Source organism: Camellia sinensis, chromosome 10 (assembly GCF_055761805.1).
Source record: "Camellia sinensis isolate YWXY chromosome 10, ASM5576180v1, whole genome shotgun sequence".
Taxonomy (NCBI): Eukaryota; Viridiplantae; Streptophyta; class Magnoliopsida; order Ericales; family Theaceae; genus Camellia; species Camellia sinensis.
The window spans coordinates 58,611,532-58,636,418 of NC_138970.1; the positions used below are offsets into that span (position 1 = coordinate 58,611,532).

The 24,887-nt window shown below is 35.2% G+C and overlaps 1 protein-coding gene and 1 pseudogene across 2 annotated transcripts; both read left to right on the forward strand.

The window, feature by feature from the left end:
* Nucleotides 1–11,193: 11,193 nt before the first annotated feature.
* Nucleotides 11,194–12,768, forward strand: LOC114260024 (protein SLOW GREEN 1, chloroplastic). Its single transcript, XM_028200074.2, has one exon. It carries the CDS (start codon nucleotides 11,326–11,328, stop codon nucleotides 12,403–12,405), a length of 1,080 nt encoding a protein of 359 aa, XP_028055875.1. The 5' UTR covers nucleotides 11,194–11,325; the 3' UTR covers nucleotides 12,406–12,768.
* A 140-nt stretch (nucleotides 12,769–12,908) lies between these two features.
* Nucleotides 12,909–16,655, forward strand: LOC145801128 (protein SLOW GREEN 1, chloroplastic-like; annotated as a pseudogene). Its single transcript, XR_014342054.1, has 3 exons — nucleotides 12,909–15,159; nucleotides 15,666–15,670; nucleotides 16,271–16,655. The product of XR_014342054.1 is annotated as a protein SLOW GREEN 1, chloroplastic-like (transcript).
* The last annotated feature ends 8,232 nt before the right edge of the window (nucleotides 16,656–24,887 follow it).

A 24,887-nucleotide genomic window follows, 5' to 3' on the forward strand; every position in this document is an offset into this window, starting at 1 on the left:
GGCCCAACATTGATGAACATTATCTGATGGAATCTCAATATTTGAATCAAAATACTCAAGTCTTTGCCCAAGAGTCTCAATTTAATGCTAAAATTGAATCTTTGTCGAAGAAACCTCAACGTGGAGGAAACTTCACAATAGAAGAAGACAAACTCCTTGTATCGGCTTGGCTTAATATTAGTTTAGATGTGGTACATGGGAATGAGCAAAAACGCTCTACCTATTGGAAAAGAGTGGAATTTTTTTCCATGAGCACAAGAAATTTGAATCTAATCGAAATGAGAATTCTCTTATGAATCGATGGTTAACCATTCAACTTGCCATAAATAAGTTTTGTAGGTGCTATGCCCAAATTGAATCATTGCATCAAAGTGACATAAATGAGGATGACAATGTATTGAATATTGTACATTTACAATTATTATTATTGTGAAGTTGCTAATTATTATTTATTTATTTAATTTTCAGATTTCCAAGGTGAAAATTATGTACAAGGAACTTAAGAAATCTACATTCCAATTCGAATACTGTTGGATTATGTTAAGGGATCAACCAAAATGGGTGGTAGAGTCTGAGAAGAAAAAGCAACCAAAAAGACCAAGAATAGGGACAACCTCTTCTCCTTATACTCTGAATTCGATAAATCTAGGGGAAGACGATGTCTCACCTAATGCTTTTGTAGACTTAGAGAGACCAACCAGTAGGAGGCTGAAAATGAGCGATTGAATAAACGAAAGAACAAAGAAAGTGTACATTCGAGTATTACAAAGACTTTGGAGGACATCAAGGAAGACAAAGAAAATTATTGACAAGAAAATTGAAATGATTGACAAAGTATACGTTCAAGAGCAAGTGAAACTTCGTGTCATGCAAGAAAAACATGAGGTGGAACTTGAAAAGCATGAAATGGAACTTTTCAAAGAAGACGAAGGAGTTATTTTGATGGATCTTAGTGGCTTGCCAAAAATTCAACGAGAATTTTATCGTGCTTGGCAGATGGAAATCATTAAGAAAAGAAGAATGAATTAGTATTCATTCTCTCTTTGCTCCTTATGATATTTGGGCTTTTGTCTAGTAGGCTAAAAACTTGATATTTGGGCTTTTGTCTAGGATAGATGTTGAACTTAGCAATGTTTTGGTACACAATGTAGGAACCTATGTTACACGGACTCGTTCATTTTTGAGAGGTACCCGTGTCGACACGACACGACACGGGTACGAGTACGGGATACGGCCAAATGAAAACGGATACGGCTGATTGTTTTCTATAATATTTTTGTTACAAAATTTCTTTTTTGTTCTTCATTTGAACAAGAAGAGGGTAAGATCAGAAGAAACAAACCAACAAAATACAAAACTTCACAACATGATTTCAATGGAAAGGAAAAGAAACCTGAAATGTTGAAGCAAAGTTGAAGGCAGAGCTCACCAGAAAGCTGAAGAGTTGAAGTCGCCGGTGGCTTAGTTCAACCTTTTCTATTTCGTCAATGCATTCCCATGATTTTTGCTGGGTCTTCTGTCATTCCGATGCATCTTCTGGTGCATATGTTCAGAAGCTTGATGAACGTCTCTTCCGATGAATTTGTGGTGTTCCTCCCTCTGTTTTTTCTTTTTTTTGAACTGGTTCATCTTCCTCTGGGCTGATTCATCTTCCCTGAAAATACTTTATTGTTTTGAATGGAAAATGGATGAAAACTTGTATTGGAACTTGTAGATAGAGAGAGACAGCTGGCAGGCAGGCACCACTTTATACCTATAATGTTATATAATAATATTTGAATAATGTTATATACATGTTATATACTATAATGTTATATATTAATATTTGAATATATAATATATTTGAATAATGTTATATACATGTTATATATTAATATTAATATTTGAATAATGATATATACATCAATTGATATACGTGTATTAACAAATTAATGTGATATAATTTTAAATTTTTTTAAATATTTATAATTTGTATAATGGATAAAATTAGTAATAATGTTATAATATATATTGATACATTAATTAGTATGCCAATTAATATATGTAACTCGTTAGCATTTTATGAAGTTGTTTGGGTGCATAAAAAAGTGTAATTTTTTATTTTTTTATATTTTTATGTCATTTTATTTTTTTATTTTTTGTATATTTTTTTTAAAAGTTAAAAAATATATTTATTTAGATTATTCTAAATAATCTCTAAATATTACATATTTTTTTAATAGAGTTGTAGTAATTTTATAATTTAAAACTAATGAGTGTGTTTGGTTTCAATTTTTTAAATTCAGTTTTGTGAAAATTGAGATTTTTATTTTTTCATATTTTTTTATTTTTAGTGAATATTTTTAAAATTTTAAGTATTTTTTTTTACTTTTTAGATGCACCTTACTTAGATGTATCTAAAAAGTAAAATATTTGTGAAAAAATATTTTAAAAAATAAATAAATACATAAAAATATAAAAAAAAATATACTAAATTTTTATAATTTTTTTATATTTTTGGTATTTAATGAATTTTTTAAAGATTTTTTTCACAAAAATTATACTTTTTAAGTGTATTTATGTTAGGTGTATCTAAAAATTTAAAAAAAAAAAATTGCTTAAAATGTTAAAAAAAAATTAGTAAAAACAAAAAAAATACAAAAAACAATAAAGAAGAATTTTCCAAAAAGTAAATTCTAAAAGTTAAAATCAAACAAAGTGATTTACCTTGTTTAGTTCTAATTTTTTGAATTTAATTTTTAAAAAATTGAATTTTTATTTTTAGTGAATTTTTTAAATATTTTAAACAAATTTTTTACTCTTTATATGTACCTTAATTTTTTAAAAATTAAATTCAGAAAAATGGAACCATATGAAGCCAAACAAGATTATTTTTTTATAATGTTACATGTTTTGTATTTAAATATTTTTAACCATAATATGTGTAACATCACTATAAAAATACGTAATAGTACAATAAAAATATATTTAATATGTTTTATAAAAAAATGATTCATCCTTTAATTTTTTATCCCTCTAAATCTCCTTAAATGATGTGCCAAGTGCATGGTCCAATAGCAATTGATATATTTGAAGAGATATGTTATCTTTATACTTTTTGAGTCATAATTATAAATTAAAATAAAAAATCATAACTAAATACTATATGAAATATAACCAAATATCTCATAAGTCATAATTATAATATTATCATAATTTAAAAAAATAATAATCATACCTAAAACACAAAATAACATAACTAAGATGAGGTGATCTAAATTTTCATTAAAAAAATTTCAATTTTTATTTACTTAATGAGGTGATCTAAATTTTTAAATAATAAACAAAACAATAAATCAATCAACATAAATTATTTTCATCAAATTTTATGAAAGAAATCATCTAATATCATTCATCTTTTTAAAATTTCATCAAATCGCCGACATGAGTTTGAATTAGCCCACAAATTGGACCTTGCAATACCATGCAAAACTGAAAGAAGCTGTCTAAAATATAAATACTAACACCGTCACTGTCAACCAACAACACTACCTCCACCAGTCTACTATTGCTATCACTACCACTAGTTCCACTATACTATTAACACCACCATCACTAGCTTGGTCATCCTAAAATCATCACCAATTTCATTGTCCTACCCTACCACCACCACCAGTTCCAACCACCTCTCACATTCTTCCTTTACTACCACCACAACCACTACCACCACTAGATCCACCACCCCCCAACTTTCATCACTATACTACCAACACTATTACTGCCATCTCCACCACCACCACCAATTCCAACCACCTCTCCCATTCTACTCTTACTACCACCACAACCATCTATACCACCATCACCACTAGATCCACCACCCCCTAACTTCCATCACTACACTACCAACACTATTACTGCCATCTCCACCATTACCACCAATTCCAACCATCTCCCATTCTACTTTTACTACCACCACAACCATCTATACCACCATCACCACTAGATCCACCACCCCCTAACTTCCATCACTATACTACCAACACTATTACTGCCATCTCCACCACCACCACCAGTTCCAACCATCTCTCCCATTCTACGTTTACTACCACCACAACCACCTATACCACTACCACCACTAGATCCACCACCCCCTAACTTCCATCACTATACTACCAACACTGTTATTGCCATCTCTACCACCACTACCAGTTCCATCCATCTCTCCCATTCTACTTTTACTACCACCACAACCGCCTATACCACTACCACCACTAGATCCACCACCCCCTAACTTCCATCACTATACTACCAACACTATCACTACCATATCCACCACCCTATAACCTTCACGACCTCCACTACCCTATTACCAATGAATTGGATATATATATATATATATATATATTAAAGTAATGAGCAAATGACTAATTCAATATTTTTATGTATATTATTAAGTGTATGCAAACTTAACCAATATTATCAAGTCAATAAAAAATTTCATGTAAACTCGAATATTTCCAAATTGATTACATCTTAAAATTCAATTTTTATTTATTTTCAATTCAAAAATCAAAGCAAGTTAGTTGTTTTAATATTATTGTAAAAAAACGTGAATTACATATATATTAAAATACAACAATCACATTGATACGTATATATTTTAATAGTCACATATCTTTTGTTTTAAATACATCTAATCCAAGCAGACATAAATAGTGCATAATTTGTCTATCTAGATTAAATAAATTTTAAAAATAACAAATTGTTTAAAAAATAAAAAATACAATTTTAAAAAAATTGTAACCAAACAAGATACTAACTTTATTGCCAACAAGATGCTAACACTTTTTTTTTTTGGTTGAACTGGAACAAGGTACAAACTTGATTGCCGGTTATTTGCTATTGTACTTCAATTATAAAAATTTCATTTCTTTGTTGTCATCTACAGACAGTCACCAACAATAACATTGAAATATATTAATTAGTATATCAATTAATGTATAATTTGATGACAAGTCATCGTGGAATAACATTGAAATGTATTAATTAGTATCAATTAATGTATTAATTAGTATATCAAGTAATTAAATAAATTATCAACGTAAGAAATGATTTATCAAAAATTCTTAGGCTATGTATGGTTTGATTTTTAAAAATTAAAAATAAATTTGATTAAGAAATAAAAAATAAAAAACAAATAACATTAAAATGTATTAATTAATATATCAATTAATGTACCAATTTATAATATTATTATTTTAAAATTATTATCACATTTATTATATAAATTATAAAGACTTAAAATTTTTAAAATTATACCCACATCATCTATTAATACACTAATTAATATATCAATTAATACATATAATAGTATTTAAATAAAATACAATCATTGTATCTACACCTTTTGTTCCATCAATTGCTTTCCTTCCTTGGGAAGTTTATTTGCCAGCCACAAACTTCAAATCACTCTGATAAACAGCCCCCAAGAGTACAAACAAACCAACCAACCCCCGCGAGTACAAAGAATTGCCAAGAATACAAACAAGACTTCACCTTTTCACCTTCCACTCGATATATGTTTTTTTTGCATATAGCAGTTTAGCCCTCCAAAAAACAGAGGCTTCGGCTGTATGTATCTTTAGCCCCCAAAGAATCTGTCAAAACTTCCTTCCATTATTAATTTCATCTACAGGGGAAATGTCTTCCTCCTAATCTTCAGCCAAGCAAAAGCAAACCTTGCGTCCAGCAGCATGTCAAGGAGCAGAGTTTGATGACAAGCTATTGTGGAATCATGTGAAGGTTCTCAATGTCACTTCAGGTGGAGGTGGAAATAGAACCTGGTCCTGTAATTACTGCAGCAAAAAAGTAACTGGGTCATATACAAAGGTGAAAGCTCATCTGTTGAAGCTTTCAAATCATGGAGTTGAACCTTGCAAATCCATAAGAGATGGTGTTGTTGAAGCTATAAGGAAGGAGCATGATGGTGCTGAAGTGAGAAAAGCTCAGCAAGCATTAAATGCAAGAAAAAAAGCAGAATATGTCACTTTACCAGAAGGCTCAGACTTGCTGCAACAGAAAAAACGCAAGGGAATGGCTCTACCAGGTGCTTTGCAAAAGTCATTTAATGTTGCTCAAAGAGATATTGCTGACAAAGATTGTGCTCGAATGTTCTATGCAAGTGGCTTACCTTTCAACCTAACAAGGTCACCTTACTTTCGGACGTATTCTCAATCTTTAGCAAATAGCAGCTTGATGGGCTACACTCCTCCTTCATATGATAGGCTACGTACCACATTATTATCCCAAGAAAAAGCGCATGTTAGTAGGCTACTGCAACCTATTAGAGATTCATGGAACAAGAAAGGGGTCTCATTACTCTCTGATGGGTGGTTAGATAGGCAACGACGCCCTCTTATCAATGTTATGGCATCATCCGCAGGAGGAGCAATGTTTGTCAAAGCTATTGATTCAAGTGGAATTGTAAAAGATGGAGAATATGTTGCAAGTTTGTTCATTAAAGCCATCAAAGAGGTCAAAGAAGCAAATGTTGTTCAGATTGTAACTGATAACACATCCAACTACAAAGCTGCTGGGTTGAGCATCGAAAACAAATATCCACATATTTTCTGGACTCCATGTGTGGTGCATAGTTTGAATTTGGCATTGAAGAGCATATGTACCCCACCAGATAAATCAGCTCAATATGATCAATGTAAGTGGATTTCAGATTTAGTTTCTCAAGTGCAGAATATTCGTAATTTTATTCTCAACCATAGCATGGCATTGTCTATTTTCAATGAATATTCTACTTTGAGATTGTTAAGTGTAGCAGAAACCAGGTTTGCATCCAACATCATCATGGCTATACGTTTGAGGGAAGTTAAGACATCCCTTGAGAAAATGGTGATGGATGCAAACTAGAAAATTTATAGGGAAGATGGCAAAGTGTGGCTGAAGCTCGTGAGGTAAAACAATGTATTGTGGATGACTCATGGTGGGATAGCATAGATTACCTTAAGCTTTACTAAACCTATCATTGACATGTTAAGGCAAGCAGACACAGACTCTCCTGTTTTACATCTGGTATATGACATGTGGGATACCATGATTGAAAGTGTGAAAAAAATCATCTTTGACCATGAAGAAAAAGACATAATTGTTGGTCAATCAACCTTCTTTAATGTCATTCACTAAATTTTGGAGAGTAGATGGAACAAAAGTAATACTCCTTTACATTGTATGGCCCATTCATTGGTTCCAAAATACTACTGTCATGCTTGGCTCCAAGATAGTAGTAATGGAATTCCAAGAATATCACCACATGAGGATCATGAACTCTCCATGAATAGAAACAAATGTTTGAAGAGGTTGTTTCCTAATCAAACTGATTTAAGGAGAGTTTATGCTGAATATGGAGCATTTTCTAGTGGGTCAGACTATTTCAATCAGCCTCATGTCATTGATGCAAGAATGTTTGAGGAACCTCTTTCATGGTGGGCCAATCATGGTGCTTCTGCACCATTACTACAAGCATTGGCTTTTAAATTGCTTGTGCAGCTAGGATCTTCCTCTTGTTGCGAGAAAAATTGGAGTACATATTCTCTAATTCAAAGCGTTAAGAGAAACTGACTAGCAACAAGTAGAGCTGAAGACTTGGTGTTTGTGCATTGCAATCTTCGCCTTTTGTCAAGGAAGAGCAAGGAGTATAAAGAAGGACCCACAAAATATTGGGACATATGTAAGTTAACTCACTTTCAATTCAATAAATAGTAATAAAAGTATTATTTATGACTAGCTAAAAATAATTTTTCTATGTTTTTTTTTCCCTTACAGGTGGAGATTTGTTTGATATAGAAGGGCATGACATAATGGAGCTAGCACAAATTTCCCTTGATGATCCAGAGATGCAGACCATGACTTTTGATGATGACAATGAAAGTCAGCAAGTTGTTGAAGATTAAACCAATTGAAGAAGAGTGACAGTCAGCTAGTGTTTTTTTTTTTTTTTTTGGATAAATAGTTAACTATTTTTTTGTAGTCATCTATTCTTGGTTTAAGAGTTGAAGACTTCAAAGAAATTGTATTTTTTCATTTCAAGAACTATGCAGGACAGGACCTTTAAGGATATTATGTTTTTTGGATAATTTATTTTGGTATATGTTTTTTGGATAATTTATTTTTGTGACATGTAATGAAATTACATTTGCTAGATGTTTTATGAATTATCTATTTGGTTGGCACATGATTTTAGAGTTGATTTTATTTTACAATTTAAATAAATTTATACTAATTTTTGTTTAGCCGTATCCACGTATCCATATCTAATTTTTGGGTACTTTTTAGACGTACCCGCATATTCCTCATTTAGGAATTTGACGAGTTTGACTCTTAGATACATACCCGCACCCGACACCTGTATCCGAGTCCGTGTAACGTAGGTAGGAACAGGGTATAATGGGGTACCTGGCACGAATGATGGCAGTATTAGTTGTCTAATCTAATGTTTCTTTGGAGGATTTAGATCTTTTCGCAGAAAATTCAAGTTTATTTGTAGTAGCAATTTCATCGGTACTACTTTTATGGATTTATGGTAGTTGCAGTTGTCTAGCCCTCATGAAGAATTACTTTAAACATGGTGGTGACCAGAAGGGTGATGGTCCTTTTTCCTAGAGACATTACTTGTGGTTTGGCATGTTCCTTCATATGTTGCTGCCAGTATTTTTCAAGCTTTTCAAATTTAAAAGTTGTACTGAGTGTTATTTACAGCACACTAACCAGCTAGAGATGCCACTACAATTTTATATATATCTTAGTGACTATAGATGCCTGTTGGTGAAAATATCAGAAATTAAACTATATTATTGATAAATGATGCAAAGAAAATGAGATACAAATAGATCAGGCTGAGGCACGGATATCTCGTTTTCTTTAAGGAGATCAAGCCCACTGCGGTAGGAAGAATCCAAATACCGATGCAGCAGTCACAACACTATGACTTGTCTCCTCCAGGACACAACAGCCCGACCACTTGTCGTATGGTTCAGGCCAACTCTGCACAAGATGGTGAACCCAAAGCTCCACCAATAAAACACCATTCTTTGCTAGTAATCTCTCTTGTATAGAAAATAGTTTCTTTTTATAGATAGAAAAGAGTAGACTATATATAGGCTATAAGGACCTTACAGTTACACCAAAATAATGACCATTAACCAAGTTCATGAATTCTATTTAACCTCCATTTATGACCAAGAGGTTACCAAAGTAATAAAACCCCATTTATGAAAAAGATAAACCAATAAATAAATATAAGATATTAAAATGGTCCAACAATGTCCAAATTCACAAAGCCTTTTTATATATATCTTAGTGACTATAGATCAAGATTTTAAAAAGCGGCCGCAACCGTTACGTAACGCCGTTACGTAATGGTTGTGGTGATTGCCGCCACCCGTTTTGACCGCTTTTGCGATGTGATTGAGATTCACAGGTGTGTCGGCTATAGCGGCTGCCGTAGCAGTCGTAACGGTGTTGTAACGGCCGTAACGGTCTGTTATACACCGTTATATAACAGTTCCGAACGCCTTCTTTTGAAAAAAAGAAGAAGCTAAAAATGGAAGAAGAGGGAAGATTGAAGAGTAAGAGATGGAGAGAAGAGAGAAGATGAAGAGCATGTTATTGATTTGTTGAAGCTATAAGACCTATACTATTCTATTCAGCTGCTATCACTTAACCATTTTGTTTGTGTGTGTCTATCTATATATTGTTTAATAATAATAATAATAATAATAATAATAATAATAATAAGTGTGGTCATTATCTATTTAGTTTGATTAAAATATATATATATATATATATATATATATATAGGCTCTTATTTATTCTCTTATTTTTGTCACTGTTTATCTTATATATAATAATTAGTGATTGATTTTTTTTTGTAAAATATCTAGAAAACATAACACCTATAATTATATATTAATACATCTTGTATACATGCCAATACTTTTTGATTAGTTTATTTTATTTTTATTTACAGGTTATCTAAAAAGAGAATGAATATTCAAGTGATTCAAAAAAAAATCTTTATAATTTATTTTTTTAATTTTTATATGATTACATTAGAATGTATAATTTATTTTTTAAAACTATTCAATTCTACAAGTATGATAAATAATAATTACAAAAATAATTTTATACATCTAACTCCAATAATTTTTTTTGGTTGCCACAAGCATAATATGAATTTATGACATATAAAGTCATTAATTATTAAAATCAAATGTAAAAAACTCAGTTTATAGTTATTTAAAAATATAAAATATATTGAATCATATTTAAAAATTTACAAAAATTGATCAATATTTATTTTAAAACCCAATAAATGTGATTATGAAAAAAAAAATATGCGTATCGGTAAGTTTTTTTCAAATTGTGCGAGAAATAAAAAAATTCACGGTTCCGGTTACCGCAACCGTTACGCTACGACCTTTACACCCCGCAACCGCAACTACAACCGCAACCGTGCCACCGCCACCGTTACGACAACCGCAACTACTTTTCAGAACCTTGCTATAGATATTCAAATTCACAAAGCCTCTGCAGTACTCTGTAAAATTATATTTTACTAACTGTGTAACCATTTTTTCCCCTCTCTTTAATCTCCTTTGAGGAGTTTGACTGAAGTACTTCTACCTATTTTTTATCACTTGCCAAGGTTGAAACATTAACACCATATTTCCATTTCAGAAGTTTGAGCAGGATGTTGATTATATTCCAATGCCAATTGTTCAAATAGACCACTATTCAGATTCTGATGCAACAATTGTGCAAGTTAGCTTTGGAGACCACTGTTAGAAAAATACGACTGTTTGAAAAATACAATAATAGAAAAATGTAACTTTCATAAAAATATAATTATATTTAAAATAATGAAAATAATAATAATTTGAAAGAAGTTAGTTTTTTTTTTTTAGATGGGAAAGAAGGTAGTTGAAGTATAAAACCATTTTAATAGAAGATACTTAAAGTAGATGGCCTTATTAGAGTATATATTAAAAAAATAAATAGCAAAAATAATAAAGTAAAATTTTAAATAACTATTTTGATTACCCTTTCAAGAGATGCTCTAAGTCTCCATAATGAACGTGGATTTGAACCCAAATTAAATTGGACCCCAAACCAAAGAAGCCCACAAAAACAAACTGGGCCTCTGAATTTTCAGCCCATTTCAAACCGTACTCTTCTATTAGCTTCTTCTTGTCCTGCCTTCACCATCATCAGGGTTTTACACTCTCTCTCTCTCTCTCTCTCTCTCTCTGTAAAACACCGCCATAAACCCTAAACATGGAGTGTGTAGCTAAAGTCCACCGTCGTTGCCAACCACTCCACCTCTCCCTTCATCACCACCGCCCATCATTCTCCAGACCCATTTCTTCACTCTCCTTCAGAACCCCATCACCATCATCATCATCATCTTCACTCTCAATCAGAGCATCTTCATCACCATCACCATCACCATCACCATCATCTTCATTCTCAGACCCAAATCTCAAAAACCCTAAAGCCACCCAATTCACCCCAAACCCTTTCCCTTTCTCTCTCCTAAAAACCACCGCCATCGCGGCGGTCGCCGCCGCCGCCGTCCTCTTCGCCCGCTTCAACCTCAAACCCCTCGTTTCTTTCGCTGCCATTTCTCCGCCGGTCTCCGCCGCCGAAACGGCGGCGAGGGAAGCTGGTTCGGACGAAGAGAAAGAGCGAACCCTAGAAGAGTACGCGAGTTCTCATCCCGACGATGTTCAAGCCCTCCGGAGCTTAATGGAAGCGAAGATCAAGAATCGAAAGGTCGACGAAGCGATTGCCATTGTCGAACAGTTGATTGGACTCGAACCCGAAGACGTCGAGTGGCCATTGTTGAAAGGCCACTTGCATCGTTACAATGGAGATCTCGAGATGGCGAAATTAGGGTTCAATGAGATACTCGAGAAAGACCCTTTTCGTGTGGAGGCTTATCACGGGCTTGTGATGACAGTGTCGGAGGCCGATTCGGATTTCCAATTGAAGGAGATTGAGAAGAGGCTTGTGGAGGCAATGGAGAGGTGCAAGAGGGAGAAGAAAAAGGATGACTTGAGGGACTTGAAGCTCTTGATTGCGCAAATTCGGGTTATCGAAGGGAATTACAGTGATGCTTTGAAGATTTATCAAGAGCTTGTGAGGGAAGAACCGAGGGACTTTCGACCACATTTGTGTCAAGGAATTATATACACTTTGTTGAGGAAGAAAGATGAGGCAGAGAAGCATTTTCAAAAGTATCGGAGGCTCGTTCCGAAGGAGCACCCCTATGCTCAGTATTTCGATGATAATATGATTGCAACCAAGGTTTTTGCACAGAAGGTGGAAAATGAGAGAATGACTTCAAAAAGTTGAAGGGAAATGGGTTGTCAAATTCTATGTGGTGGATCGCATACGAATGAGGTTCTTCTCTGTTACTCTGCTCTGGTTTCTCTTTTTGTTTATGTTTTTATATAGCTGTTTGTTTCTTGAAGTGTAGCTAGGAAGGTTATCACAAACCACAGAGAAACTCAGTGGAAAGTTGTGGTTGGTTGAGTGGTTACATGGGTGTCAAAATTTTAGCAGACCAACTACTTAGGAGAGTATGTATACCAGTTTTTCTGATGAGGAAATGGTTAACTTATTGCTTCCTTGTTTTTTCTCTGGTGACATGCTTTAATTTTTGTTTTTTGATCCAGTATATTGAGGATGAATCAATGTGTCGTTGTGTTGTTCAAATTTAGTCAATTATGGATATTTGTATGGTTCATCGGAGTTAAATTGCCTTTTGGTTCTATGTATATAATTATGTATTCATACAAAGCGTCATGAATGGTGGGTTTATATAGAATGGAATAATTTTGACAGATGGTAGAAGTTTAAAATGTGAAACCGCTGCATCTTATGCTTCCAAAGTTGGTTATATAGGGTCTATACAATCAAAAGGGTTGACAGGTCTAGTTTAGTTTGATAGCCTTGTTCCGCTTAGACTGCTTTTTTGAGACGTGTCGGTAGTTTCTGTATAGACAACTTGTACTGAGTCTTCCACTGGAAAGCTGTGAGAGATACAGGACTCTCTGAGCTGAGTAGCATTCTCGTTTCCTTTGGCTTTACTCTTGCCAGAAGCTCCTAGCTGCCCCGTATCTGTAGTCTCTTTGTAAAAAGGGGCAGTTACTGGCTGGTCCTGTGGACCGGACTATTTACTAACTTTCAATGATAAATTTGTCACTATAAAAACATTTAAAAAAAATACAATTCAACCACTTACATTTCTTGCATCATATTTCAATATAAACTAATACAAATAAATTAAAAATAATTCAAAACTTACAAACAAAAGCAAAAATGTACCTATCATTTAAGCCGTGAAAGTTTTTGCTTTGGTCTTTCAAGATCATTTTTGTGATAGTGGAAGTCTATCTCTATCTTTAGGCACAGAGAAATTTTTGTCCCGAGCTAGTTAAAAAAAAATTAAAAAATTAATTAGGTGTATCATGAGAAAAAAATAATATTTTATTTTAAAATTTAATACATTATACTTATTAATAAATTTATATTAGACTATAATACGAACTAAAATTTTTAAATTTTAATTGCACGTACTAAGTTATTATTTGAGTGCAAATAGAATCACCCGACTTATGAGTAATTTGCCACTCAATCAATGATAAAAGGGTAAACAACTAATAAATCCTAATAATTGGACTTAATTCCTATTAAGTCCTATTGAAAATAAATCTTAGTAAAATTATTGCTAAAAATAATTTTTTTTAACGATTTTTTACATATGTCATTAAAAATTAACAATTAATGACTTTTTTTGTTACAATTTTTATAAATTGTCACTAAAATTTATAATTAGTGACGGTTTTCTGTAATGAAATTTTTTAAACTATTACTGAAAGTTGAAAATTAGTGACAATTTTTTTAAATTATCGTTAAAACTTATAATTAATGATATTTTTATGTGACAATTTTTAAACTGTCGCTGAAAATTAATAATAAGTGACTTTTTTTAATAGTGTTTGATGACAAACACCATTAATTATCACATGACCTATTAGACAATAAGTCCATCTGTTAAGACCTACTCTAAGCCCCTATGATAAAATGTGGATGTGGACCTAAATTAAATTGGACCCCCAAACCAAAGAAGCCCACAAATAGAAGCCCATTTCAAACCATACTCTTCTCTTAGCTTCTTGTCTTGCGTTGCCTTCACCATCATTAGGGTTTTACTCTGTGTGTGTGTGTGTGTGTGTGTAAAACACTGCCATAAACCCTAAACATGGAGTGTGTAGCTAAAGTCCAACATCGTTGCCAACTACTCCACCTCTCCCTCCATCACCACCGTCCGTTATTCTCCGAACCCATTTCTTCACTTTCCTTCAGAACCCCACCACCACCATCATCATCTTCACTCAAATCATCACTCTCAATCATAGAATCTTTATCACCATCATCTTCATTCTCAAACACAAATCTCAAAAACCCTAAACCCCAATTAACCCCAAACCTTTTCCGTTTCTCTCTCCTCAAAGCCACCGCCATCGTGGCAGTCACTGCCGCCACCGTACTTTTTGCTCACTTTAACCTCAAACCCTTTATTTCTTTCGCTGCCATTTCTGCGCTGGTCGCCACCGCCGAGGGAAGCTGGTTTGGACGAAGAGAAAGAGCGAACCCTAGAAGCATACATGAGTTCTCATCCTAACGATGTTCAAGCCTTTCGCAGCTTAATGGAAGCAAAGATCAAGAATCGAAAGGTCGATGAAGCAATTGCCATTGTCGAACAATTTATTGGACTCGAACCCGAAGATGTCGAGTCGCCATTGTTGAAAGCTCATTTGCATCGTTACGATGGAGACCTCAGGATGGTGAAATTAGGGTTCAATGAGATACTCAAGAAAGACCCTTTTTCGTGTGGAGGCTTATCATGGGCTTGTGATGACTGTGTTAGAGGCTGATTCGGAGTTCCAATTGAAGGAGATTGAGAAGAGGCTTGCGGAGGCAATGGAGAGGAGCTAGAGGGAGAAGAAAATGGATGACTTGAGGGATTTGAAGCTCTTGATTGCACAAATTTGGGTTATCGAAGGGAATTATAGTGATGCTTTGAAGATTTATCAAGAGCTTGTATGCAGTGTTATTAAAGGCGCGCCTAGATATGCGCCTAGGCCCAAGGCTCATCCAGGCCTAAGGTTTGCACCTTGTAGGGTTTCAAGTCAGGTGACTTCGATAAGGTATGCCTAGGCGTGCGCCTTGGCCCAAGCCCCATCCAAGCCCAAGGTTTGTGCCTTGTGATGTTCCAAGCCAGGCGACTTCGATAAGTAGCCTGACTGGTCCAAGGCGCAATAAGGCCCAAGACTTGTGTGTTGAGGGATTTTTTTATTGTTGCTTTAATTGGTTTTGTTTAAAATCTGACCATTGATTTAATATGGTAAAGTTATAAAAGATCTCTACTCTTATTACAGATGCTAATACAGATCTCTACTCCCAAATCAATGATAGAAAAAAAATTAGTCCTAATTCCTAATCTCCGAAGAACACTAAATGTTTAACGTTTCATTTTGTTTGGAGTTGCCCTATCTGTGCTAATTATAAGGCTGTAGTTTCACTCTCTTTAAAACCTGGGTTTTAAGGAGAAGTGTGGGTTAAGCTTTTCAACTTGGTATCAGAGTTTGGTTGGGCTTGTGCCTGGTGGGCTATTTGTCCAGCTAGTGTGTGTTGTGGTCCAAGAGGGTGTGTTGGAATGTGACCCACATCGCTTGGAGTTGTCCCATCTGTGCTAGTTATAAAGTTTTAGTTTTTCTCTCCTTAATATCTAGGCTTTAAGGATCAATGTGGGCTGGGTTTTTCAACTATGTTGAAGTTGAACCCTAAATTATTTACTTATATTATTTTTTATTTTTTATTTTTTTTTCCTTTTCCGTATAAGGTGCGCCTCGCTTCAGTGAAACTTACGCCTCGCCTTACACCTTGAGCCTAGACCCCAAGAGACCTTGGCGCCTTATGCACCTATCACCTTTAATAACACTGCATGTAAGGGAAGAACAAAGGGATTTATCAAGATTTAACCATTGGTTCAATGGTTAAGACTTGGCCTAATTGGGAATTAAGGGGTGACCATTGGTTCAAGTCCGGGACCACCACTTTGTGCATTATGCCAAAGGTTAGGTGTATACTCAATCTTTCCCCTCCCAAACACACATTAACATGTACTAATTGGGCGTTGTTTTTTTGTGAGGGAAGAGCTGAGGGATTTTCGACCGTATTTGTGTCATGGAATTATATACACTTTGTTGAGGAAGAAAGGTGAGGCAGAGAAGCATTTTCAAAAGTATTGGAGGCTCATTCCAAACGAGCACCGTATGCTCAGTACTTCGATGATAATATGATTGCAACCAAGGTTTTTGCACAGAAGGTGGAAAATGAGAGAATGGCTTCGAAAAATTGAAGGGAAAAATGGGTTATCAAATTCTATGAATGGCTTGCTGGGAGTGCAGTGATTGGATCATGTACAAATGAGGTTCTTCTTTGTTACTCTGCTCTGGTTTCTCTTTTTGTTTATGTTAATGTACACCTAAACCTACTCCACTACACACTCCACTTCACCTACTCCACTACACCACTACACCACTCCACCTCCACTTCACCTACTCCACTACACACTCCACTTCACCTACTCCACTACACCACTCCACCTCCACTTCACATCTCCTATATAATGTACATACAATACACAATCAGAAACATTACATCAATCAATAATACATACAATTTATTCTCTCTCTATCAATTTATTTTTACATGGTATCAGAGCAAACATCCTCACCTTACCCATTGCATAAGCATTGACAACAGCATTTTGAAGCTTTTGTTCTCCGCAAGCTGCAGTGTACTGCTGCAATATATATTGAGCAGAGGATGATTCAATGGGGGTGTCTTTGATGCTAAGATGAGGCAAAGGGTCATTGTTGCTAACGTGCACCGGAGCCAAAGGCGCACCCAAAACACTGAGCAGCAACCTCAGATCGGACCGTTGATAGGCAGAGACCGAGCTGGCCCTTCATCCAGTGGCCCCACCTCTCCATCCTGGAATCCCCACCGTCCGATTCATCAGGATCAGGCCCTTCCATTAACGGCGACAACGCCTCTGCAAGCCTCAAGCTCTCGGATCTCGAAATGAACACGTCCGGGCCCGCCACGTGGTGGCCGGCGGCGGGTCTCCTCCGGCGCAGAAGACCCGACCCGGGAGAAACACTCCTGGATGGACTCCTCCCCCTAGACCTCCCCGGAGACAGGCCCCTGCCGACTTCGTCTTTCAAAGTCGAGAAAAATCCTTGTTTTCTCTCCATCTTTTGGTCTCCCTCAAACAGCAACAAAACTCAGCGGGCACTATAAAAAGAGGTGTAAAAAAAAAAAAAAAAAAAAAACGAATCTGGCACTCACGCTCACTGCACTGTTCTTTCTTAAAAAAAAAAAAAAAAAAAAAAAAAAAAAAAAAAAAAAAAAAAAAAAACAAATATTTGCACATATTAATTTCCTGAAATCAAATTAATATATCTTTCACTTTGCTTAAAAGCAGGCACTCACTGCACTGCACCTATTCTCTCTCACTTTACTTTTTTCATCACCCATGTGACCCATTCTACAAAACTATATCTTTTGCCGGAGCAACCTGTACTCTTTTTTTCCTGAAATCCCCTTTCTTTTCTTTTCTTTATTTTCCACTTTCAAACCCTTTATTTTTTTATTCTCTTTAATCACCCCCATGGCTGACCCAACACCACTCTTCTATTATTTCACATTTTTTCTTTTATTTTAAGATATATATATATCTATATTTTTTATTATACTATATTTCTCCTATCCCTACTTTTATTTTATTTTTTTTATCTTTCTTTTTCCCTTATCTTATTATTATTTTTTATATTCCACAAAAAAAAAAACAAAAAAACAAGAGAGGAAGAAGACGAACTGCACACCATCTTATTTTATTCATGTCGGGGCTCACCCCGATCACAATTTTACACAAAAAAAAACAACAACAACAACAACAACAGCAGCTTTGTTTTCTTTTCTGCAGCCGGCCACCAACCGACCTCCCTTCTTCGCCTATTCCGCCGGTCTTTTCTTTTTGCCTCCGTCCTGGACGGCCCTTGATGGTACTGCCTCCGTGTTTTCCAATCCACTGAGCACGTTCACTCCCCCCTGTTCCTCCACTGCAGCATATGGCGGCCCTCCAAATCGGAACATCACGGTGGCCTTCCGCTTCAGCTCCTTATTTTCCGCCTTTAGCACACTTATCTCTGCTCGCGCATCCTTATACATGCGTTGGAGCAGAGCCAGCTGGGAGTTTAACTGCTGTACCTCATTTGCCCTACTCTGCAGCCGGTTCGACAAGTTTGTAACCGCAGTCATGGTTTCCACACATGACTTCAATGTATACTGATTGGCCTCCACATCTGACTGCACTGCCATTCTTTGCTCCACAGACCGCATAGGAAAGTTCAACGGAGCAAACTCCGGGGCGCTTGGTTGAGGTTCCAGTGCCACCGCACCAGTTATCTCTCTTGTTGACTCGTTGAGGTCGGGAAAGAGGGTGAGCAGCCCGCGGGAAGACGAAGCCATTTTTCTGGGCAATCGAGTGTTACAGAGTATCTTTCTCAGCAAAACAAAGAATTTTTCAGAGGTTTTTCTCAGTTTTTCTGTCTCAGCTTCTGCCTCAGCCTCAGCCTCCGTCTTGGTTAAATAGCCGAGGCAGCCACGCGTATCGCGCGCCACTTGACGCCAGACGACAAACGGGGGCGCCAGCCAAGGCACTCACGTGCCTCGCCATCATATCTGGCACGCCTTTTTATGGAATGGGCACGCCTTTTTATGGCACGCCTTTTGATAGATTGGGCACGCCTTTTGAGGGTGCAACTTTTTAGGGGTCCGACAAGACTCTGTAAACTGTCCCGACATTGATTCCGGTTAGCTCCTTCAAGGGTTCGACAAGACTTTGTAAACTGTCCCAACATTGATTCCGGTTAGTTCCTTCATGGGTCCGACAAGACTCTGTAAACTGTCCCGACATTGATTTCGATTAGTTTCTACAAGGGTCCGGCAAGACTCCGTAAACTGTCACAACAACTATCACAACATTGTCTGCTACAACGGTCCGACATGACCCCATAAACTGTCTGCTACATCGGTCTGACACGACCATACCGTGTCTCCTATCCTGTTTTATTTTATTTATCAGTTTACTTTCCTGTTTTGTTACTCTCTTCAAACTCAAGTTGGTTAGTTCCTATCCTCCTTGAGTTTGAGGGGGGCTGTTAATGTACACCTAAACCTACTCCACTACACACTCCACTTCACCTACTCCACTACACCACTCCACCTCCACTTCACCTACTCTACTACACACTCCACTTCACCTACTCCACTACACCACTCTACCTCCACTTCACATCTCCTATATAATGTACATACAATACACAATCAGAAACATTACATCAATCAATAATACATACAATTTATTCTCTCTCTATCAATTTATTTTTACAGTTTTTATATAGCAGTTTGTTTCTTGAAGTGTAGCTAGGAAGGTTAGCACAAACCACAGAGAAAGTCAGTGGAAAGTTGTGGTTGGTTGAGTGGTTACATGGGTGTCAAAATTTTAGCAGACCAACTGCTTAGGAGTGTATGTATACTAGTTTTTCTGATGAGGAAATAGTTAACTTATTGCTTCCTTGTTTTTTCTCTTGTGACATGCTTTAATTTTTGTTTTTTGATCCAGTATATTGAGGATGAATCAATGTGTCGTTGTGTTGTTCAAATTTAGTCAATTATGGATATTTGTATGGTTCGTCGGAGTTGAATTGCCTTTTGGTTCTAGGTATATAATTATGTATCCGTACAAATCGTCATGAATGGTGGGATTAAATAGAATGGAATAATTTTGACAGATGGTAGTAGTTTAAAACGCAAAACAGCTGCATCTTATGCTTCCAAAGTTGGTTATATAGGGCCTATACAATCAAAAGGGTTGACAGATCTAATTTAGTTTGATAACCTTATTCCGCTTACACTGCTTTTTTGAGACGTGTTGATAGTAGTGTCTATATATAGACAACTTGTACAGAGTCTTCCACTGAAAGCTGTGAGAGATACAGGACCCTCTGAGCTGAGTAGCCCTCTATGTTCTATTTGTAAAAAGGGGCAGTTATGGGCTGGTCCTGTGGACCAGACTATTTACTAACTTTCAATGATAAATTTGTCACTATAAAAACATCTTTAAAAAATACAATTCAACTACTTACATTTCTTGCATCATATTTCAATATAAACTAACACAAATAAATTAAAAATAATTCAAAACTTACAAACAAGAGCAAAAATGAATCTATGATTTATCCCTTCGATAAATTTCTTAGTATCATTACTAGTACCAAATGATCATTCCACAAACACAAACATACATTTGAAATGTGTCAAAATTTTATCATTATCAAAAGGAGGGCAAATACAAAAAGAATAAAAAAAAATTTACTCACAACTTATGAGTAAATAAGTCCGGTCCATAACCCTGCTGGTAGTTATCCCTTGTAAAAATTGGTTGGCCCAAGCAATTTAGACACAGTTCACTATATAACTTCATGCACGGTGTCTCTCTTAGTACCTGACTGCCTGCTTTCTCAAATCCTGAAGAGTGATGACATTCAGCAGACTCATTTTCCCTTCTCCTTATTCTTAAAGCCCAACTGGATTTTCATTCTTGCCTTGTTCCTTTTTTAGGTAACTAGAAACCCCTTCTCTCCTCTCGTTGGTCTATATAGTACTTGGACGTTACAAAGAGAGGAAGGATTGCATGAAAGTGCGTACTTTTTTTCCCTGCAGATACTAAGCCACTAAGCTTCTCAGTGGAGTTGGGGTTTATTTGCTTCACATAGCAATGCTTGTTGATAGTCAAAATTTAGATTTCTTCTGTGGGCAAGTGAGATTTTGTTACACTTGCTATCTCTAGTGGTGCAACCTGGAATGCATACAAGACTGAGTACATTCATTGTAATTATTAAGGAGGATTATAAAAATTTTATCAGCATATGTAGAAGGCTGATCGAGGAGTTTCTCTTTATGGAATGTTTCAATTTTTGTGGATCCAATTTATTGAGAAGAATCAATTTGTCATTGTGGTTTTTAAATTGAGTTAATTAGGGATATTTGTATGGTCCACTAGGGTTGAATTGTCTTTTTGGTTCTATTATGCGTGTAATTCTGCATTCAAACCTAGTGTCTTGAATGAGTTCTAGTTTATATAGAATGGTATAATTTTCACATATGGTTGTTAAAATGTGAAATAGCAAAACAGCTGCATCTTATGCTCCTAAAGTTGGTTATACAATCTAAAGAGCCAATGGATCTAATTTAATTTGATTACCTTGTTCCACAGACTTCGTGGTTGAGACCTGTCAAGAGGTCCCATATATAGGCACCTTGTGCATAGTCTTCTACTTTTTGTTACTCAAAAACACTAATACCCTAACAATTTACGAGATGGAACGCACGTTTTGAGACATTGTACATTTTTGTTTCAAAACACAAAATTTAGCAATCCAAAGCAAGTTTAAATTTTTTCCATTATATCTTGAAGTTTCCTATAAAAGGAATAAAAATCAAATATAATGAACTAAAATTTAGAGAAAATGGAGTTTTTGCATGATCAAATATAAGACAAATGAACCACAATACTTCTAGAATTGTGTTTTTACATGATTAATTTATAACAATATTTTATTGAATGTCTAACTATTAGAATATAGTAGCTGTTATATATAGTAGTCACTTTAAATTCTAGTAGCGTGATTTATACAACTCTATCTCCATCATACCATATTTTAGAGCATGTGGTGTATTTTGTTTTCATTCCTATTCCTCATACCAAAACAATCTGTGTCTTGAGGTAACGTAGCTTCTACTAAAGCTGTGAGAGATTATATATTAATAAAAGAAGAGAAATACAAAAGAAGCTCCAAGAACAACGGGGACAAGATGTTTACTGAAAAAACAAAAGAAAATACAAGAAACAGAACTAGCTACATACAAAACTCCAATCCCTAAAAATAAAAATAAAAAATAAGGGAATCAGTGTTTTATTATATTTTAAGTTTAATGTATGTAACACAGGCCATAGTCTCCACTCCCCAGATCTATGTTTCTTTTGTAAAAATTGGTTGGCCTAAGCAATTTTGACAGTGCACAATATGACTTCAAGCATCAGCTCTATTTGATCGAGTTTATGATTGATTGTCAAAAACTAGTCTGGTAAAAAAAATGAAAAAAAAAAACACTCATTATTTTCAGATAGTTCTCTTTTTGGGGGAAGAAATCATTTTTGAAAATTTTAAAATATTTTTTTTAATATTTATTTTTGTCAAACTAGTTTCTTACTTTTCAAAAAAAAAAAAAAAATTCAGAAAACAAGTTTTGAAAACTCAACCAAACTGCCTGCTTTCCCAAAATTATCTACTCTCTTGAAGGGTATAATGCCTCCGTTTGGAAAGTGGGTTGGGTTTTTGACTTTTTGGTTTTTTTGGTTATTTTAGCCTGGGCTTAAAAGCTTGGTTTGTGAAGGGTTTTTGGCTTTTTGGTTTTTTTGAGTTTTTTTGTGAGAGAAAAATGTAATGATTATGGGTTGGATGTGATGTTTTGTTTGTTATGGCTAAAATAACCTATTTTGTTTTTTGTGACTAAAATAGCCAAAAAAAGCCCAAACTATGGCTTCCCAAACGAAGCCAATAACATTCTGCAACACTATCTCACAACCAACTTGCCACCCTTGATTTGATGGCCCATGGTTCTTCTCTCTTAAAGCCTAACTGGTTTTTCTTTCATTGTTGCCTCTGTTCCTTTTTAAGCAACTTGAAAGAAACCCCTTCTCTGTTGTTGGACCTCTCACTACAAGTGGCTCTTACAAGGAGAGGGAGGATTGTATGAGAGAATATACATTCTCTCCTGATACTAAAGCCACTAAAATCCTCAAGGAAGTTGAGTTTCGTTAGTTTCATGTATTAATTGTTGTTGGTTAAGTGATGCAACTTTGAATGCATACGAAACTAAGAACATTAAATTGTAAATATTAAGAAGTATTGTGGAAATCTTATCATCATATGTAGAAGGTTTCTGGCCAATTTATCAATGTCTTAGATTTAACTTCTAACTGGCAAATGTAAAATGCTAGGTGGGTAATGATATTTACAACTTTGTGACCACATAGCCCAGCACTTGCTGATCCTCTTAAGCATTTTGGGTCTTGTATTGTACGCCCTTGTTCATTTCTAGATAAATTTGATTTGTTAATATTTGAGTTATTCCCAGATTTCTTACACCACCAAGTTCCGTCCTTAATTAGAAGCCTTGTTGTTGGGACAAAGGCTTAGTTTGATTTTGTTATTGCTCACTTGGTTATGCGGGTTCAACACAACTAATTTGTAACGCGGTTATGCCAAGTTACTATAAGGTATGTTTTCAAAACATTCAGGCATGAAACAAATTTGAATCACATCGCTACCAATCATGTAAAATTTAGATTCAGATGTATAGCAGTTCTTTGGTTTTGCTTTTACCAATGGATTGTTGAGTTGGTGAGGCACATTCTATTTGGTTTGGATTCTCATAAATGTAATGGATATAATTTTTTTATTTTTTTAATTAAATTTTGTATGCTTGACCCAATTTTGTTTCCATCATTATTTATAATTCTTGAATATTTCTAATCGTAATTTTTCATCTATGTCTATGTTGGTTAGTGGTTTGGTATGGTTGGAAGAATTGGGCCTCTTTTTTTTTGAATGAAAAAAAAAAAATGTCTATGTTGGTTAGTGGTTTGGTATGGTTGGAAGAATTGGGCCTCTTTTTTTTTGAATGAAAAAAAAAAAAAATGTTATGAGATGTCATCACTGCATTCGTGGGCCTAGGTTTGGCCCCAAGTAGCCCAAGGCATGCAAGCCACTAATAGCCAGCAAATGGCAAAGCCACAGCCCATGCCAATAGCCAACCAGCACTGCCAGCAGCAGCAAACAGGGCTGCTAGCAGCAGCAAAATACAGCAGTAGCAGCCAATAGTGCAGAACTTTGGCGCGTCGTTTCGGCATTCAAACGAAGGAGTTTCGGGCTGAAATTTTTACTGGAGATAGGTCTTAGGGGAAGTGTTTTCCCGACCAAGTTTCGTGATTTTTCTCAACTTGTAGAATTTATGAAAAATCATTATGACTCCTCGGACATGTATGATGTTTCCTCCTGCCAGAGGGCAAATTGCTTAACAAGCATAGAGAAAGTATCCTTCTCTACCGGCGTGACTCAAGTTTGATTCCGGAGGAAGGGGGGAATTTGCTGTTTTTCAGCTGGCTTTCTACTAAGATCTCGTCGTGTACTCCGATCGAAACCTAAGCTCGTCTATGGCGTGTGGTTGAGCTCCATTGGTGTCTCGGTGGTAGGTCCTTTCTTATAGGTTGAGTCAAATCAGGCCAACAACCGGAAGAATTGAGCATTTGATTGATTATTATTGTGGTAAAATATGATTGTCAAATATGACAAAAATTAAAATAGGATAAACACAACCACATTTACGTGGTTTGGTTATAAATCTTTATCTACTAAGTCTTCGTTTGGTATGTGAGTTGATTTTTTAACTATTTTAGTCTGAAGTTAAAAAATTTTATTTGGGATGGGTTTTTTAGCTCTTTTTTTTTTATTTTTATGAGAGAAAAAATAAAATGATTATGATTTAGATGTAATATTTTGTCTTATTGATTTTTTAGCCTATTTTTCTATTTATAATTATTTTAGCCTAAAAAATTTATGCCAAACATAACT